General features: G+C 36.9%; 1 protein-coding gene across 3 annotated transcripts in view; it reads left to right on the forward strand.

The window, feature by feature from the left end:
• Window positions 1–21020, forward strand: part of LOC110123391 (glycerophosphodiester phosphodiesterase domain-containing protein 4-like) — a 125209-nt gene that overhangs the window by 44041 nt on the left and 60148 nt on the right. For all 3 annotated transcript variants that reach the window (XM_070457270.1, XM_070457271.1, XM_070457272.1), the window contains exon 11: window positions 9149–9305. In XM_070457270.1, coding sequence (XP_070313371.1) covers window positions 9149–9305 — 157 coding nt within the window. The remainder of the gene's footprint in view (window positions 1–9148; window positions 9306–21020) is intronic.

Genomic DNA, 21020 nt, shown 5'->3' on the forward strand with positions numbered 1-21020 from the left:
TGCCACATTGATAGTTAAAATGCTTTTAAAATGGCAACTTTTATGTTTTATTTATTTTACCACGATGAATATAAATAAAAAAAGGTAAACACTGGAAGAAAAACAGCCTTTTCAACAAAGAGTCCCAGAGCAGGAGACATCAGATACAATAAAAGTGACCCTCAACCTAATCCTTATGGTCTAGAAGGGAAATAAGTAGAAAAACTGGAAATTGATTATGGATTTGAACACAAAATGTAGAATTAAAAAATATTTAGAAGACCAAAGAGGGGAAAATCTTTGGGATGTAGGGCTGGCAAATTGTTCTTAGACTTTATACCAAAAGCACTATCTGTGAAATGAAAAAAAATCATAAAGGGATCTCAAAGTAAAACACTCTGTGAAAGATCTTGTGAGGAGGATAAGAAGAAAAGTATCAGATGAAGAGCCAATATTTGTAAAATATGTATCTGGCAAAAGGCTTGTATCTAAAATATATATAGGAAACACTGAAACTCAACAGGATAAAAAAAATTCCAAACAATCCAGTTAGAAAATTCATAAACAGCCACTTTACCTGAAAGGATACACAGATAGCAAATAGTCACGTGAAAAGATGTTCAATTTCATTAGATACTAGGAAAATGAAAACTTCTATCACTACTCACTTATCAGAATGGCTAAGTTTAACAAATAATGATATCTCCTAATGATGGTAGATAAACTGGATCACTTACACATTATTGGCAGAAATGTAGAGTGGTATAACTGCTCTGGTAAGTTTGGCACTTTCTTAAAATACCAAATATGTACTTACAGTACAACCCAGAAATCACACTACTGCAAATTTATTCCGGGGGGGGACTTGATGTTCATACAAAGACTTTTATGTTAGTGTTCATAGCAGCTTTATTTATAGTGAGCAATATCTGCACAATCCCACTGTTCTTCAAGAGGTAAATGATCAAACTGTGTTATAGCCATACCATGAAATACTACTCAGCAATAAAAAGGAATGATCTACTGATATATGCAACAGTTTGGATGAGTCTCATGGGAACTGTGCTGCATGAAAAAAGCTACTCTCTAAAGGTTACATACTATATGCTTTCTTTATTATATAATTTTCAAAATGATAAAATTAAGTGATTGGAAGTAAATCAGTGGTTGCCTGGAATGATGAAGGGGAGAGAGCATGGTGGCTGTGGCTATAAATGATAAAAATTGCTCTCACATCTTTATTGCTTTGCCTCTTGACTGTGGTGGTTGTCACCTGAATGTGTCCATATGATAAAATGAGCACATACACATACAAGGTATATGTAAAACTAATGAAATCTGAATAACATCAGTGATTTTATCAATATCAATTTCCTTGCAATATTGTGCTATAGTCAAGACGTTACTGTTGGGGAAATCTCATGGTACTATTTCTTACAAACCCAAGTGAATCTATAGTTATCTCAAAATAGAAATTTTTAAGCAGAAAAGAATGCCATCAGCTTAAAAAAACCCAGACAATCTGATTCTAAAGTTTATAGGAAAGATAGGGGAACTAGGATAGCTATACAAATACTGATAAAGAAGAATAAGGTTAGAGGAATCACACTGTTATTTCAAGACATACTGTCTAGCCACAGTAATCTGAACAATGTAGTAATAGAGAAGGATCAGACATGCACATCAGCTCAACAGGATAGGGATTCCAGAAACAGATCCCAGTACATAAACCCGTGTATGTGTTTTTTTTTTTTTTAAACCAAAGGTTGAAGATCAGTAAAGACAGTCTTTCTAATAAATGGCATTGGTGTACTTAAACTTCCATTGTGGAGGTGAGAGTAGTGGAGAACCTCATCCTTTACCTCATACCTTATATGAAAAGTAGCTCAAGATAAATAATAGATGTAAATGTAAAACTCCAAAACTTTGACAAGAAACCATAGGAAAAAAATCTTTGTGAGCTTGGATTAGGTGAAGATATGACGCTACAAACACGTGCCATAAAGAAAAATTGTAAAATTAAAATTTATGAAAATAAACATTTGTCTTTTGAAAGACCCTGTGAAGAAACAAAATGTAGACTGGGAGAAAATATTTGCAAACCCATATGCAACATAGGACTTGTATGCAGAATATGAGAATTCTATCCACTGAACAATAAGGAAACAAACCCTTTATAAAATGGGCTTCTACTGCTTTCTTGGCACTTCACCCAAGAAAATACACAGATGGCAATCAAGAACATGAAAATATGGATAACACCATTAACCGTTAGAGAAAAACAAATTAAAATCATTATAAGATATCACTATACACAAATATAATGGTTGGGGAAAATATATTAGCTAGCAAATACTGGCAAGGATGCAGACAGCTGAATAATATATAATAATAATAATAATATATAATAATATATATATTATATATATTGTGGAGGATTGTAAAATAGTGTAGCCACTCTGAAATATAGTTTGGCAATTTCTTGTAAAGTTAAACATTCACTTACCATATTAGCCACATTTTTAAAATTACTTATTTTTAATTGGAGGATAATTGTTTTACAATCTTGTCTTGATTTCTGCCATACATCAACATGAATCAGCCATAGGTCCCCTCCCTCTTGAATCCCCCTCCCACCTCCCACCCCGTCCCATCCTTCTAGGTTGTCACAGAGCACCAGGTTTGAGCTCCTTGTATCATATGGCAAATTCCCACTGGCTATAAATTTGACATAGAGTAATATATATGTGTCAATGCTAGAGTCTCAATTTGTCTCACCTTCTCATTGCCTCACTGTGTCCACAAAGTCTGTTTTCTATTGTGGCCCTGCGAATAGGTTAATCAATTCCAGTTTTCTAGATTCCATATATATGCGTTAATATATGATATTTGTTTTTCTGACTTCACTCTATATAACAATCTCTTAGGTTCATCCACTTCATTTAAATTGACTCAAATGTGTTCCTTGTTTTGGTTAAGTAATATTCTATTTTATATATATACCACAGCTTCTTTATCCATCTGTCGATGGATCTGGGTTGCTTCCCAATCCTAGCTATTGAATGTTTGTACACATGTGTATGTGGCCAGTGAATTTCAGTAAATGTTTCTGGGAGCAAGAACTTAAAGGGGACAATGATGAACTCTTTTCTTTTTCATTTCCTGAATTTTACCTAGAATGAGAGGATAACAGATTACAAGTAGTGAAAGAAAAAGCAACAAGAGGTGTAATATGCTCAAAGTTTACAGGTTAGAGCTGGCAAATCTAGATTTGAAAGGACCTAGGTGGTAGTTTAAAAATGTACAAATGGGTAAAATACTCAGAGGACTAAAATTGTTAAGTGTTGGGGATGGCCAGTGATTACAGGTATTATGGTCAGGCTGTGTGTGTGTGTGTGTGTGTGTGTGTGTGTGTGTGTCTGCTTAAGGGAGAGGTTGGGGAAGAGACCGAAGTACCTCCTGAGGACCTGTGATAAGTCAGCACTGTCTCTCAATTATATGGGATGCATGTGTCTTTTTCAGTCATGGTTTTCTAAGATTATATGCCCCGTAGTGGGATTGCTGGCTCATATCATAGTTTTATTCCTAGTGTTTTTGAGGAAGCTCCATACTGTTCATCATAGTGGCTGTATCAGTTTACATTCCTGCCAACAGTGCAAGAGGGTTCCCTTTTCTCTGCACTCTCTCCAGCATTTATTGTTTGTAGACTTTTTGATGATGGCCATTCTGACCAGTGCAGGGTGATACCTCATTGTAGTTTTGATTTGCATTTCTCTAATAATAAAATTTTCCTGTGTTTATTAACCATCTGTTGTCTTTATAATCTTTTTTGGAGAAATATCTGTTTAGGACTTCTGCCCACTTTTTGATTGGGTTGTTTGTTTTTCTGGTGTTGAGCTGCACGAGCTGCTTGTTTGTTTTATAGATTAATCCTTGTCAGTTTCATTTGCTATAATTTTCTCCTATTCTGAGGGTTGTCTTTTCACCTTGTGTATAGTTTCCTTTGCTGTGCAAAAGCTTTTAGCTTTAATTGCCTCCCACTTGTTTATTTTTATTTTCATTACTCTAGGAGGTGGGTCCTAGAGGTCCTGTGATTTATGTCAAAATGTGTTCAACTGATGTTTTCCTCTATAAATCTAACATTTTATTTGAGAACTTTTGAAAAGTAGTTAATGCCCTTTTTAGTTAATTAAATACTTTTGATGCCTTAAACTGCAGTTATAAATTTAATATATTTCTTTTTTAGGTACCCAGTAGTCTGATTTCAATCTTTTCAAAATACTTAAGTAACTCATATAAATCTAACATGTTAGATGAATAACTATATTGATTTTAATGCTTTTATATCTTTCAAATTATTTTGTAAATGTAGTAAGATTTTATTTTATAATTATAAATCTCAGTCAGTTGCTCTGTTTCACATTTTAAATTGAAGTTACAAAGGTAAACTGGGCCCAAATATAAAATTACCTGAAATACCCAAAGATTTATTTTTTAACTAATTTATTTTTAATTGAAGGATAATTGCTTTACAGAATTTTGTAACTTTCTGTCACACTTCAACATGAATCAACCATATATATGCCCCCTCTCTCTCAAACTTTCTTCCCACCTCCATCCCCAATCCATCCCTATAGGTTGACACAGAGCCCCTGTTTGAGTTTCCTAAGCCATGTAGCAAATTCCCATTGACTATCTGTTTTACATATCTAAATACACAGGTTGCTTAAGCATAGTACTAATAACATAGGTATGACTGTTTTAAGCATATGTACTTTTAATTCTACATCTTTCCACTTTGAGATATACTTATTCACCAAAACAACAAATGTCATCTGTGTTGGTTTCCTAGAGGAATATATTATGGTGGCCTTTATTTTATTTCAATTTTTAAGAATTGTGGAAAAATAAAAAGCATAAAATGTTCAATTCAGTTCAGTTGCCCAGTCCTGTCTGACTCTTTGCAACCCCATGGACTGCAGCATGCCAGGCTTCCCTGTCCATCATCAACTCCTGGAGCTTACTTAAACTCATGTCCATTGAGTGGATGATGCCATCCAACCATCTTATCCTCTGTTGTTCCCTTCTCCTCCAGCCTTCAATCTTTCCCAGCATCAGGATCTTTTCCAGTGAGTCATTTCTTTACATCAGGTGGCCAAAGTATTGGAATTTCAGCTTCAACATGGGTCCTTTCCATGAATATTCAGAACTGATTTCCTCTAGGATTGACTGGTTTGATCTCCTTGCAGTTCAAGGTACTATCAGGAGTTTTCTCCAGTGCCACGGTTTGAAAGCACCGATTCTTTGGCACTCAGCTTTCTTTATGGTCCAACTCTCACATCCATACTGACTACTCGAAAAATCATAACTTTGACTAGATGGACCTTTGTTGGCAAAGTAATGTCTCTGCTTTGTAATATGCTATCTAGGTTGATCATAGCTTTTACTCCAAGGAACAAGCATCTTTTAATTTCATGGCTACAGTCACAGTCTACAATGATTTTGGAGCCCAGGAAATAAAGTCTGTCACTATTTCCATTGTTTCCCCATCTATTTGCCATGAAGTGATGGGAACACATGCCATGATCCTCATTTTTTGAATGTTGAGCTTTAAGACAGCTTTTTCTCTCTCCTGTTTCATTTTCACCAAAAGACTCTTTAGTTCCTCTTTGCTGTTGCCATAAAAGTGGTGTCATCTGTGTGGATTATTGGTATTTCTCCCAGCAGTCTTGATTCCAGCTTATGCCTCATCCAGCCTGACATTTCGCATGATGTACTCTGCATAGAAGTTAAATAAGCAGGGTGACAATATACAGCTTTAATGTACTCCTTTCCAAATTTGGAACCAGTCTGTTGTTCCATGTGTGGATCTAACTGTTGCTTCTTGACATGCATACAGATTTCTCAGGAGGCAGGTAAGGTGGTCTGGTATTCCCATCTCTTGAAGAATTTTCTACAGATTGTTGTGATCCACACAGTCACGACTTTGACATAGTCAATGCAGCAGAAATAGACATTTTTCTGAAACTCTATTGCTCTGTCAATGATTCAGTGGATGTTGGCAATTTGATCTCTGGTTCCTCTAAATCCAGCTTGAACATCTGGAAGTCAGTTTACGTACTGTTGAAGCCTGGCTTGGAAAATTTTAAGCATTACTTTGCGAGCATGTGAGATGAGTGCATTTGTGCTATAGTTTCAACATTTTCGGCATTGCCTTTCTTTGGGATTAGAATGAAAACTGACCTTTTCCAGTCCTGTGGCCACTGCTGAGTTTTCCAAATTTGCTGGCATATTGAGTGCAGCACTTTCACAGCATCATCTTTTAGGATTTGAAATAGCTCAACTGGAATTCCATCACCTCCACTAGCTTTCTTCATACTGATGCTTCCTAAGGCTCACTTGACTTCAGACTCTAGGATGTCTGACTCTATGTGAGTAATCACAGCATTATGGTTGTCTGGGCCATGAAGACCTTTTTTTGTATAGTTCTTCTGCGCATCCTTCCCACCTCTTGTTAATATTTTCTGCTTCTGTTAGGTCCACACAATTTCTGTCCTTTATTGTGCCCATCTTTGCATGAAACATTCCCTTGGTATCTCTAATTTTATTGAAGAGATCTCTAGAGTTTCCCATTCTGTTGTTTCCTCTATTTCTTTGCACTAATCACTGGGGAATGCTTTCTTATCTCTCCTTGCTATTCTTTGGAACTCTGCATTCAAATGGATATATCTTTCCTTTTCTCCTTTTACTTTAACTTCTCTTCTTTTCTCCGCTATTTGTAAGGCCTCCTTAGACATCCATTTTGCCTTTTTGCATTTCTTTTTCTTGGGGATGGTCTTGATGACTGCTTCCTGTACAGTGTCACAAACCTTTGTCCATAGTTTTTCAGGCACTGTGTCTATCAGATGTAATCCCTAGAATCTGTTTGTCACTTCCACTGTGTAACTGTAAGGGATTTGACTGTGTAACTGTAAGGGATTTGATTTATGTCCTACCTGAATGGTCTAGTGGATTCCCTACTTTCTTCAATATAAGTCTGAATTTTGCAATAAGACATTCCTGATCTGAGCCACAGTCAGCTCCAGGTCTTGATTTTGCTGACTGTATAGAGCTTCTCCATCTTTGGCTGCAAAGAATATAATCAATCTCATTTTGGCATTGACCATCTGGTGATGCCAAAGCAAAAACAAGGCCCAGTTGTGGATGTGACTGATGATTAATTAAATTAAATTAAATTATTTATTTTATACATTAATATTTTAACAATACTTTTAATATATTATATTAATATTAATTAATGTTAATTAAATAATTGAATAAATTAATTAAATAGCTATTAAAGTATTATTAAATTAATAATAAATTAATATTTATTAAATTTTAATTAGTTTAATTTAAAATTTACTAAATTTTAATTTTAATTTAAAATTAATTGAAATTTACTTAATTTAATAAATTTACATTAAATTAATAATAAATTGATATTTATTAAATAAAATAATTAAATAAATTAATTAAATAATTTATATGATTTAATATCCTTATTTATTACTTTTATCACCTCTTTCGTTTCCAAGTTTGCCATCACTGAATACTGTCTCCTGATTATAGGTACGTTTTCCTGCTTCTTCACCTGTCGGGTAAATTTTGTTTACATGCTGCACTTTGTGATTTTACCATGCTGGTTACTAAATTTTCTTGTTCTCCTTGAAAGAATTTTAGACTTTCTGTTATCAGGCAGTTAAGTTGATTTGGAGATTAGTCCAATGCTTTGGAGGCTTGCTTTTAAGCTCTTTAGTGGAAGTTCTACAGTCATTCTAGTTCTAAATTATCCCCATTTCAAAAGTGTTGCCCTCTGGAGTCTCTAGAGAATGCCTGAGTAATTTATTGACATCTGTTCATTCTCACTGGATAGACTTTGAATAATTCACACACTTAGTAGGAGGTGTCCAAATTGTCTTAGAAATTTCTGGTGATTTTTCTTTTCCCTGATCTTGGCAAGCTTCAGAGAATTTTATTCTGCAAGGGTACACTTGATATTTAGTCATAAACTGAAGGAAAATCTTTATGTATTTCCATAACAATCTTCTTTTTAGCATAGCTCAATTCCCTATGGAACTCTAGTCCACAAAGTCTCTTGACTTGTCCTTATCTGACTTTTTTTTTCTCATTTCACACAATTTCTCGGTCCCTTTTAGGATTTTTCTTCCCAATAGTATAGTCTAGTATTCACCTGCAAGAAAAAAGCCTGGAGAATGGTAGAGCCTACTTATTTGTTTACCTTTTCTCCAAGACCATCATGCCGTGCTCCCTGTTGTCCATTGGCTGAAAAATTCATTGCCTTATTTTGTTCTGTTTTCTAGTGGTTTATGGGAAGGATGCTAAGTTTCCATCCTGTTACTCTCTCATAGCCATTCCAGAGTTCACTTCTTAGGTCTTTCAATGAGAAAAGAAGAGAGATTCTCGTAGAAGCAGAGATTCTTCAAGGCAAACATCAGAAAACAAAGCCAGAATCTTTTCTAATAACACCATCTGATGTGAAGTGTCTGGGGCAAGAATTACTCATGTCAGGTGCCTAGCTGGAAAATGGGCCAGAAAAACATAAGAAGACTTCCTGAGTGCCTACTTACTATCACTCTGAGGCCCACAAGGCCTTGCCCCATCCTCACCCCATTCACTTTACATTCACATCACTTCTGTACCTGTCTTTTTCCCCATTCTGAAAATTTCGTGCATAGAGAAGTTATTCTTTCATCATAAACATTATTATTATACACCAGAAAAGGTTGATTCCTAGGACATTAAAATATTGACATCAACTATGAATTACTGGTACCTAGTCCCCTGATGCTGGGAGGGATTGGGGGCAGGAAAAACAGGGAACGACAGAGGATGAGATGGTTGGATGGCATCACCGACTCAATGAACATGGGTTTGAGTGGACTCCAGGAGTTGGTGATGGACAGGGAGGCCTGGTGTGCTGTGATTCATGGGGTCGCAAAGAGTTGGACATGACTGAGTGACTGATGAGTCCTTTGATGAGAGTTGGGTTGGAGTAAGGAACCCTAGTAAGACTTGTGACCTTGCTGGACTTTCTAAGAACCCTATCTACCAAGATGATTGAATTCAATATATTGATCCTTTCTCCTATTTTCCCCTCTGTCCGCAGCTTGGATAAGGTGGCTTTTCTCATGCATGATTATGACTTGAGAAGAACAACCAATATCTTGGACATCATGCCAAATGCCTCCCACACACACAGTAGCTTTTTTTATTGGGATTTCCTGTCAACTCTGAATGCAGGCAAATGGTTTTCAGATTCATGGGTAAGACACATTTCTGGGGTCCAAAACCCTGCATTTACTCTCTCTTGTATGGTCATGTGCTATTCTTGGAGATAAATACAGTGTGTACAGCTGTAATTTTGATGCAAGTGTGAAGGTTTCTACTGAGAGAGTTGGAGAACATTTCATGCAAAGGTGTCATTTGAGCTAAAATGAGATCATTTTTAAGGGGAACCAAGGGCAATGATAGTGATTTGTTTCAGAGATTATACTATAATGGACAAGAGGGGATATGGAGTATGTGTGTGTGTGTGTATGAGTGTGTAAGAAAGGAGAAGGGAAAAAGTGGTAGGGAGGAGAAGGGAGAGATAGAGTGAGAGAAGAATCAGGAAAATATGTTATAACGAGACTATAGTCAAGTCGCTCAGTCGTGTCCGACTCTTTGTGACCCCATGGACTGTAGCCTACCAGGCTCCTCAGTTTATGGGATTTTCCAGGCAAGAGTACTAGAGTGGATTGCCATTTCAGCAGTGCTTAAATAACAAGTTAGAGAGTTTAGAATTATCCTGAGTATTTTAAATGGGTAAAACAAAAGGTCAAATTTGCATGTGATGAAAGTCAAGCCTGACTTTCTCAGAATTATTCTCAGAATAGTTAAAGAAAACAAAAAAACTTATATTTTCCAGATTATCATATGTCTAAAGGGAATCCACACAAACTAGGTTTTATCAATCAGATATACTCATTTTTTTAAATTAATTAATTTTAATTGAAGGCTAATTACAGTATTGTGGTTTTTGCATTTTGAGTCTTTGATTTTGATAGCAAATATATGAGAAGCAAGCATATTGCTAGCACCTATGGCAGCAGAACTAGGATAGTTGGGGGCAGCTGTGGTAATAGCTCTCCTATCAGGTAATTGTGTAATCGGGGAAACAAATTTTCAAATACTTTTGATTATGTACTAGGAATTTTATTTATATTTAATGTTAATCTAGAGGACAAATTTAATCTTTTTTCATTATAAAAATGTGAAAAGTAAAGAATTATGTGAGGGGAGATTTATCTACTTCATATTCATTCTATGAACTAGTGTTAATATAAGAAATAGCTGAAGATTGATTTGTAATGACTGTATCACCTCAGAATACTTATTTTCATATGAGCACATAGCCTATAAGCACTGTTACCATATGTGAAAGTAATAGGATCAATCTGATAGTATGGGTTTCTGTGTGTAGGCTCTGTATATATCATCATACATGAATAGACACACAGAAACTAGAGATGCTTCATTAGAATGTATGTATATATTGGCTTAGTTAGCCATAGATAATGTATGTTCCAGATGAAAAGACTATTACTGTATCTATTTTGTAACATATGGCTGGTAAAAGTCACACTGGTAAGTGGTGTGATTGGATATGTTATTGTAATAAATTTTGGGGGCTTCTTTTAGGATTAACAGTTTCCTGTCAGCACATTTAGATGGTATGCTTGCAGTGCTTTGTTTTGCTATTGCTTTGGCTACTGAGGAGTATCCTGAGACCTCAGCTTCAAATATGGTTATCTGAGTGCAAGTAATAGTTGTTCAGTCATGGCTGACTCTTTGCGACCCCATGGGCTGTAGCCTGCCAGACTCCAGGTTCGACTGTGGAACTTTGCTTGCATGCTGTGTGTTCGCAGGTGGTCAGAGTGATGATAGCACCTAATTTAAAGATTCGGATGTTTGGATAATTTTCCACAGCAAGATAAATTGGTTTTCTTTGTGAAATGTATTCTGGGTTGCTCTTCATTTGGATGGGTATCATTATGGATTGATATGGTGGTGAGTTGGTGATTATTTGTTAGTATATTTGTTCTTCTTGAGATTTCTTGTGAAAATTAAGTAGTTAATCTGACCAGAAGTGAAATAAAAATAGATACAGAAATTCTAGGTTTTCCTTAATGTTCCGTGTAGTCAGGAGTTTTCTGGTTTTCTCAGGTTTTGGGCTTAAGTCTCCTGCCTCTGGATTTCAGTTTTATTCTTCCAATAGTCTCAAGACTTCTTCAACTATACAGCACTGATAATAAAACTTTTAGGTTAATGGTGAAAAGATTCTCCACTGTGAGAGACAACCAGAGAGATTCACAGAGTTACATGAAGAATAGGAGAGGGAGGAAGGAGTTAGAGGTGAGCAGGAGGAGAAAAAGGGGACTCAGAGGAGAGAGACAGATCTACATAGTTATCTGTTCCCAAAGTGTTCTCTGTAGCCCAGACACCCACAAAGATTCACAGAATTGGACTGGGAAGAGAAGGGGAAAGGAGGAAATAGAGGTGTTCTGAGGTAGGAAACAGAGAGTCAAAAGTGGGAGAGTAATCACCACACTCTTGTATAGAAATGGGAACTGAATATTGGATTCTTAAATGTCCAAAATTTATATCACATACTGAAAAACAAAGATTAAAAATCTAGTGTAGAGGTTAGACTCTTTGAAATACAATATTTAAAAACAAATACAAAAACACACACAAAAAATTAGAAATGTATATGAAGTTTGGTTTAAAAATAGGGTTTCTCTCTCTCTCTTTTTTTTTTTTTTTTGGCAAGGTTATAGTGAAATGAAAATTAAGGAATAATAGAGGAGTATTAGAGGACTTTAAAAGGAAATAGAAGAGAAAAACAAGAAAAAGAAAAAAAATTTATTTTTCCTAATTAAAAAAATCGTAAAAATATATGAAAATGAAAGTTGAGGAGTAATGGGGGAGTAATAGGGAATTTTAAAAGAAAATAAAAGAGAAAAAATAAAAATAAAAAAAAAAAGGAAAGAAAAAAAATTTTTTTTTCCTAATTAAAAAAATCGTATAAATATATGAAAATGAAAGTTGAGGAGTAATGGGGGAGTAATAGGGAATTTTAGAAGAAAATAAAAGAGAAAAAATAAAAAATAAAAAAAAGGGAAAGAAAAAAAATTTTTTTTTTTTTTTATTTTATAAATTAAAAAAAAAATACATATATATCTAGGAATTCCTCTGGAGTTGTTGCGGTCAGTGTAGGTTCAGTTCAATTTCAGATAGCTCCTCTTTCCAGCTTACACTTCTAGATATCTATAGGCCCGTTCCGGTGTAGTCGGTGTTACCTTCAGGGATTTTAATCTGTTGCACCGGTCCTTTCTGAAGCGGTTCCCTTTGTTTATTTTGGCTTCTCTTCGGTGTCTAATTTCCGCCCTGACACCGGCGGGCGGAGGTGATCTCTTATTTAGGTTCGCTAGTTCAGTTCAGTCCTGCTACGGGGAGGGCGGGGCGCTGCAGACAGATACCGCTCTGTGTGGCTAGCACTCACGGGCCACACTGGGTTTGCCCCGCTCACGGGTGTCAGTGCTTTCCCCGTCTACACTGCTCAGGCTCCCGGCTGCTCTATATGGAGCGGGCCCGGCGTTGAGTGCGGTTAAAATTTTCGGGTACTTCACAAAAGCGCGGATTCGGTTGCGCCTGCGTTTTGTGCCTTTCCTGGCCTGAGCGGCCCAGGCAGCCAGAGGCTTGGGCGCCCTCTCTCCGGGTACCGCGCGCTTTTCCCCTCCGCGACCCCAGCGCGCCGCCAGTCGGGTCTCAGGAAGTTTTTAGATAGGAACCGAGGGCCTGTTTGCAGTGTGGGAGGGGGTGGCTTCTCAGGGGCTGAGTTTGCCCTTTTCCCCTCCCCCCTGCTCTTTTCTGGACTTTCTCAGTCCCTTTGTTTTGCGAACCGCAGGCAGTGTGTAGGCATACACACTGAGGAAACCAGATCCGAAAGAGACACGTGCACCCCAATGTTCATCGCAGCACTGTTTATAATAGCCAGGACATGGAAGCAACCTAGATGCCCATCAGCAGACAAATGGATGAGGAAGCTGTGGTACATATACACCATGGAATATTACTCAGCCATTAAAAAGAATTCATTTGAATCAGTTCTGATGAGATGGGTGAAACTGGAGCCCATTATACAGAGCGAAGTAAGCCAGAAAGATAAAGACCATTACAGTATACTAACACATATATATGGAATTTAGAAAGATGGTAACGATAACCCTATATGCAAAAAAAGAAAAAGAGACTCAGATGTATAGAACAGACTTGTGGACTCTGTGGGAGAAGACGAGGGTGGGATGTTTCAAGAGAACAGCATCGAAACATGTATATCTAGGGTGAAACAGATCACCAGCCCAGGTTGGATGCATGAGACAAGTGCTCAGGCCTGGTGCACTGGGAAGACCCAGAGGGATGGGGTGGAGAGGGAGGTGGGAGGGGGGACCGGGATGGGGAATACATGTAAATCCATGGCTAATTCATTTCAATGTATGACAAAAACCACTGCAATGTTGGAAAGTAATTAGCCTCCAACTAATAAAAATAAATGGAAAAAAAAAAAAGAAATTCTAGGTTGTCCCTGGAAACTTAGCTGAGTTCCCCTTTCTCCAGTAAAACCAACCATTGTTGTGTGGAACATTTTTATATCCTTTTTGTGAAAGTATAAATCTCAAAATTACAGAGATATAATTCTCACACATATAGATAGTAAGCAGGGTATAAATTTTAATTAACATGTTAACGTAGGAACAAAAAGGATGACAAAACCCACTCAAAAGAAAAGTGAGAAACCAACATGCAAATACTCAGTATGACAAAGTAATGCTGAAATTACATTGCTAAGTTGGATACAAATCTAGTGTATTATTTTGGTTAATATACTCCGTGACAATAAAGTTTACTTTTAGAGTTCTTTATCAAAACTCATTTGCATCTTGACTGGACAAAAATATTTTCCTCTTTTAACAGTTTTATAGAAGTCAACATCTAGCTTTATATTGTCTGTCCCTAATTAATAGTAAATAATTCAAAGAAAGGTACATTCCCCTAAGAATCCAATGACACTTAGATGTGTCTGGTAAGAAAAAGTGCTACCCTGATGCTGGAGGGTTCAACAAGTCTTAATTCTGAGTTTTGAATAATTTAGGCCCTCTCTTGTGATCATAAATAAACTCTGTAGATTATTTAGAGGCTGATCTTGTGATTTTGTATTATTTGGCTCTGTTGATTTACATCAGTGCAGTTAAAAGGGTCAGTTAACACAAAGTTCCTTGTATAATCAGCAAATCTAGAGCCAGATTGTGTTAAACAACTACTAAGGCTATTAAATGAGGTTCTGTCTAGAGAGTATATAGAGAAATCTAGAATTTTGCTTTTAATAGTCCCTATCATTCCAGAGATTTCTTTCTCACTACTACTTTAAAAATTAGAAGTTCACTTGAACCAGTTTTCACATGTATAGCTACAAATATGGGCAAGTTTCTCTCTCCTTTTCCTGCTCATCGTTGATCTTTCTTACCACCTGTAATGCTGAGGCAATGTGCAACAAGGGACACCATTATAGTTTGCCTAGGAAGGCGTGTATACATTGGTTCCAAATACCAAGTATGTGTGTATCCTTAGTGGGGATTGGGGGCTTGTCATGTCAGATTGAATGATGTGTAATCTGAAATATGATCTTCAGATATAACATTGACAACACAATTTTTCCAGTTATATCCCAGTGTAAAGGGGGGCATATTTCTATTCAATTTTATGTAGATGACTGCCCTGAAACATAGTGACTCAATAAAAAGAATTTGTACCTGAATTCAGAGAGGTGGTGAGAACAAGTTACTAAATATTGGATTGGCCCAAAATCTCCTTCAGTTATTAAGTAAAAATGAAACACACATTTTTAATTTTTACCAAGATGTTTATTGAACACCATATTGACCTTTTTGTCCCACTACCTTCTGCCATTTTTCTGGCAACTTTGTAATTCTGTCTTCCAAAACTTTTTATCTTTCTGAGCAAAGAAGTGTTCCTTATGCAGTCTTTCAGGGAATTGAATTTTTTTTCCCCTAAAAGAATTTTGTGAAGACTGAAATCAATGGAAATCCAAAGGCACAGTGTCTGGTGAATATGGGAGTTGAATCAGAACTTGCCAGCCAAGCTGTAACAGTTTTTTCCTGATCATCAAATAAATGTGCAGTCTTACATTATCCTGTTGGAAGATTATTTTCTGTTGACTAATTCTGGATGCCTTTCATTGAATGCTGTTTTCAGTTAGTCTAACTGAGAGCAGTGCTTGTTGAAGTTTATTGTTTGCTTTTCCTGAAGAAGCTCATACTGGAGGGCTCCCTTCCAACCCCAATATATACACAATGTCGCATTCTGTGGGTGAGGACCAACCTTTGGTGTGGTTGATGGTGGTTCATTTCGCTTATGCTTGATCTCCTCCATTCCACATTATTGTACAGTATCCACTTTTCATCATCCATCACAACTGGTTTTAGGGAATGTTTTTGTTATGTTTAAGTAGAGAGTTGCATGAAATATTTTCAAGAAGATCTTTTTCACGTAACTTATGTAGAACCCAAGCATCAAAGCAATAAACATAACCAAGTTAGTGAAAATGATTTTGAGTGCTTGATTTGGATATTTTGAGTAAGTCGGCTATCTCTTTGTGGTGTAACTTTGTTCTTAATTAATGTCTTGATTTGATTGCTATCGATTTCAACTAGTCTCCAGTCCAGTGAGAAATCTCCAGCACTAAATTTCACATACCACTTTTGACATGTTCCATCAGTCACAGCACCTTCTCCATACACGGCACATTTTTGGGGGCATGTTTCAGTTGTGCTTTTGCCTTTCTTGAAATAATACAAGTATAACATGCTGAAAATTTTGCTTTTTTGATTCCATCTTCCACATTAAAATGGCTACACAATTTCTGTATGATTCAGGGAACTCAGATCTGGTGCTCTGTAACAGCATAGAGGGAGGGGATGGGGTGGGAGGTGGGAGGGAGGTGTATGAGGGAGGGACATGTGTCATACCTATGGCTGATTCATGCTGATGTGAGGCAGAAAAGAGCACAATTTAGAAAGTTATTATGATGGGTTAAAAATAGAATTGCTACACAAAAACTCACCAATTTTGATAAGTTTTTAAAAAAATGCACACTGATATGACAGCAGTCACAGTAGAACCTAAGAAAATTGTTTAGAATGAAGTTAAAGACAGCTAATTGCTTCTAGAGCCATCTTATGGGAAAAGACCAATGAACATTTTGGCCACCCCAATATTTATTATGTTATGCCTTCTTGATGTTTTTACCCTTTTATCATTACATCATGACTTTTTGTACCTTGTTATTATTTTGCCTTGAGATTTATTTTTTTGGGCATAAGCATGACTATGCCTTCTTTCTTTTATTTACCATTCGCTTGGAATATCATCTTCAGTTCTTTCATTTTGAGTCTGTATATATCTTTAGAATTGAAACAACTGTCCTGAAGACACTATGCAGTTCAGTCTTGATTTTTAATCCATCCCACCACTCTCTGCCTTTTGATTTGGTGAGTTCAATCCATTTGCATCTCAGATGATTGTTGGTATGTAAGAACATACTACTGTGAATTTATCTTCTGTTTTTTGATTATTTCATATCTCTATTGCTTCTTTTTTCTTGTGTTTCTGTCTTTTTAATTGGTGATTTTCCATGGTTATTTGCTCAGTTTTCCTCTTTATGTTTGCTGTCTGTACTCTATAGATTTTTGTTTTCTGAGTACTATGAGGTTTGAATAGAAAATCTTTCTTGTAGTTTGAATAGTTCTTTTCCTGTTGATAGCAATTTATCTTAACTTGCTGTCCTCCCTTTTTATATTTTTACTGTAGAAATTCTGTCTCTTTATTCTGTGAGTTTGTTGCTACATTGTGGTAGCTATAGTTATTTTCAAAGCTCTTTCCTTTAATCTTTATGTTTAGTGTTTACCACTCTATTCTAAACTTGAGTTACAGTTTTCTCCCTTAGCTGAGAACTGTGTATACTTTTATCTTCTCATTTCAGGTGGAAGAACTCCTGTCAACATTTCTTGTAAGGCAGATTTAGTGGTGAAGAACTCTTTCAGCATTGTTTGTCTGGGAGAGCCTGAATTTCTCCTTCCTATCTAAAGAATAACTTTGTTAGAGTGTTCTGGGCAAGAATTTTTAAATCTTTCAATACTTTCAGTATGTCATTGCACTCTTTCCTGGCCTATCGAGCTGTCGCTGGTAGTCTAATGGGGGGTTCCTTTGGGCAATACTTAATTCCCCTTCTCCCCGCCCCGGTTTCCTTTATTTTTCACTGGCCCTGACACCTTGATTATAATGTGTCTTGGAGAAGGTCGTTTTACACTGAGATGAGGTGATCTATTAGCTTTGTGGATTTGTATCTGGATTTGTACTTGGATTTGTCCAAAGACAAAGACCTGGATTTGTCTGTTTTTGCCCAGGTTTGGGAAGTCCCCAGCTGTTACTTCTTTATGTAAATGCTGGGCCACCTTTTCTTTCTCTTATTTTGGTACACCCATTATCTGTATTTTGGCTGTCCTAATGAATGTGATAATGTTTCTTCACTTTTTAAAAAATCTTAACTCTCTTTCCTCTTCCACCTGAAACATTTGTAGATTCCCTTCTTCCAGCTCATTTATTGTTTCACTTGATTTGTTCTATTTCAAAGACTTTCTCATGTATTCTTCATTGTGTTTGTTGAGTTCTTAAGCTCCAGAATTTCAGTTTGGTCTTTTTTAAGAACTGAAAAATTCCCCAAATTAAAACACACAGTTCAGTTCAGTCACTCAGTCGTGTCTGACTCTTTGTGACCCCATGAACCACAGCACGCCAGGCCTCCCTGTCCATCACCAACTCCCAGAGTTTACTCAAACTCATGTCCATCAAGTCAATGATGCCATCCAGCCATCTCATCCTCTGTCGTCCCCTTCTCTTCCTGCCCCCAATCCCTCCCAGCATCAGGGTCTTTCCCAATGAGTCAGCTCTTCGCATGAGGTGGCCAAAGTATTGGAGTTTCAGCTTCAGCATCAGTCCTTCCAATGAACACCCAGTACTGATCTCCTTTAGGATGGACTGATTGGCTCTCCTTGCAGTCCAAGGGACTCTCAAGAGTCTTCTCCAACACCACAGTTCAAAAGCACCAATTCTTCGGCGCTCAGCTTTCTTTACAATCCAACTCTCACATCCATACATGACCACTGGAAAAACCATAGCCTTGACTAGATGGGCCTTTGTTGGCAAAGTAGTGTCTCTGCTTTTTAATATGCTGTCTAGTTTGGTCATAACTTTCCTTCCAAGGAGTAAGCATCTTTTAATTTCATGGCTGCAATCACCATCTGCAGTGATTTTGGAGCCCAGAAAAATAAAGTCAGCCACTGTTTCCACTGTTTTCCCATCTATTTTCCATGAAGTGATGGGACCAGATGCTATGATCTTAGTTTTCTGAATGTTGAGCTTTAAGCCAACTTTTTCACTCTCCTCTTTCACTTTCATCAAGAGGCTTTTTAGTTCCTCTTCACTTTCTGCCATAAGGGTGGTGTCATCTGCATATATGAGGTTATTGATATTTCTTTGGCAATCTTGATTCCAGCTTGTGCTTCTTTCAGCCCAGCGTTTCTCATGATGTACTCTGCATATAAGTTAAATTAGCAGGGTGATAATATACAGCCTTGATGTTCTCCTTTTCCTATTTGGAACCAGTCTGTTTTTCCATGTCCAGTTCTAACTGTTGCTTCCTGACCTGCATATAGGTTTCTCAAGAGGCAGGTCAGGTGGTCTGGTATTCCCATCTCTTTCAGAATTTTCCACAGTTTATTGTGATCCCACAGTCAAAGGCTTTGGCATAGTCAATAAAACAGAAATAGATGTTTTTCTGGAACTCTCTTGCTTTTTTGATGATCCAGCAGGTGTTGGCAATTTGATCTCTGGTTCCTCTGCCTTTTCTAAAACCAGCTTGACCATCTGGAAGTTCATGGTTCACGTATTTCTGAAGCCTGGCTTGGAGAATTTTGAATATTACTTTATTAGTGTGTGAGATGAATGTAATTATGTGGTTGTTAGAGCATTCTTTGGGATTGCCTTTCTTTGGGATTGGAATGAAAACTGACACACAGAGACACCTCTAAATAACCCATAGAGAAAGTGGGAAGTCTCAGAGAAAATTAGATATATTTTGAATTGAATGCAAGAAAATACAACATTGGGACTCCCCTGGTATTCTAGTTACCAGTGCAGGGAACCCAGGTTTGATCCGTGGTCTGAGATGATCCCACATGCCCTGGAGCAGCTAAGCCGCATTTGCCGTAACTGCTGCCCATATGCCGCAGCTACTGAAGACTGCATGCCTAGAGCCTGTGCTTGACAATGGAAAGCCACTGCAATGAGAAGCTCGTGCACTGCAAAGAAGAGTGGCCCCCTTTGCTGCAATTAGAGAAGGCCTGTGCATTGAGCAATGAAGACGCAGCACAGCCAAAAATAAATATTTAAAAAATTGGTGGAATGCAACTATGGCAGTAATTAGAGAAAAACTCCTAGAATTATCTGTTTATATTAGGAAACAAGAATATCAATAAAAAAAATCTAAGCTTCCTCTTTGATAAGCTAGAAAAAGAGGGTCAAATTTAACTTGTAGTAAGCAGAAGAGAAAAAAGAATAAACAGCATGAATCGGTGAAATGGGAACAGAGAAAAAATAACCTCAATGAAACAAAAGCTTATTCTTTAAAGAGATCATGCATGAGACAAGTGCTCGGGCCTGGTGCACTGGGAAGACCCAAAGGGATCGGGTGGAGAGGGAGGTGGGAGGGGGGACTGGGATGGGGAATACATGTAAATCCATGGCTAGTTCATTTCAATGTATGACAAAAACTACTGTAATGATGTAAAGTAATTAGCCTCCAACTAATAAAAATAAATGGAAAAAAAAATAAATAAAGAGATCAACAAAATTGATAAACATCTGGTCAACTGACCAAGACAAAAAGAGAAAACACACAAATTTCCAACATTGGGAAGGAAAGAATGTGCTTTAGTATGGACCCTCTAGTCATTAACAATGGTAATAATGGAAGTGAACAGTGGAGTTGGCTCACATTGGCTCAAGAACAAAATATTACATTTCAGATCTTTCAGAACCAGTTGTTAATCCAGTTATGAAATTGGGCATGGTTGTAGTATTTAAGTAACAAATTTGGCAAACTCTCTAAATCAGGTCTTTATATTCCTGGAGAGCCATTTGTATACTATAGTCTAGGAACAACACCATGCACATAAATCTGCTAGTTTAGATGAAATGGAACAGTTCTCTGTATTATGAAAATTCAATTAACAATCAAATTAAGAAAAAAAAAGAATTTTATTTGAGCCAAACCCAGGAGACAGACTCTCAGAAGATCTGAGAACTGCTGCAGTGATCGATGTTGAAGACGCAACCATATATGTTTATGAGACAAATCATCATACATCAAAATGACATGCTGACATTTTACGTAATATTCCCCAAAGATAAATAGTCCAGATAAGCACATATAAAGTGAGTAGCAAGTCACTGTGAACCCTTACAGAGTTGAGAAAGAAAACTAATCTTTTAAAAAGTTACATTGGTAACATCAGAAGAAAAGCAAAAATGATCTTTACAGCTGAGCAGGCTTTCCCACCTTTGAGGATGTCTGGTTGATGTACAAGGCAGAGGCACATTGTATGTTAAAGGAGTGGGGTGGGGGAAAGGAGGCCCAAAGGACAGAGAAAGAGCATTTTATCCTTAAATTTTCTTTTCCTGCCTTAAAATACAAATTTTTATCTTTTCAAAAACTCAGTAAGAAATATATAACCTAAACAGTGTTATATATCTATTAAAGAAACTGAGTTTGTAGTGTAAAAACTTCCAACAGAAAATTC

The sequence above is a fragment of the Odocoileus virginianus genome, chromosome 28, assembly GCF_023699985.2.
Source record: "Odocoileus virginianus isolate 20LAN1187 ecotype Illinois chromosome 28, Ovbor_1.2, whole genome shotgun sequence".
NCBI lineage: Eukaryota > Metazoa > Chordata > Mammalia > Artiodactyla > Cervidae > Odocoileus > Odocoileus virginianus.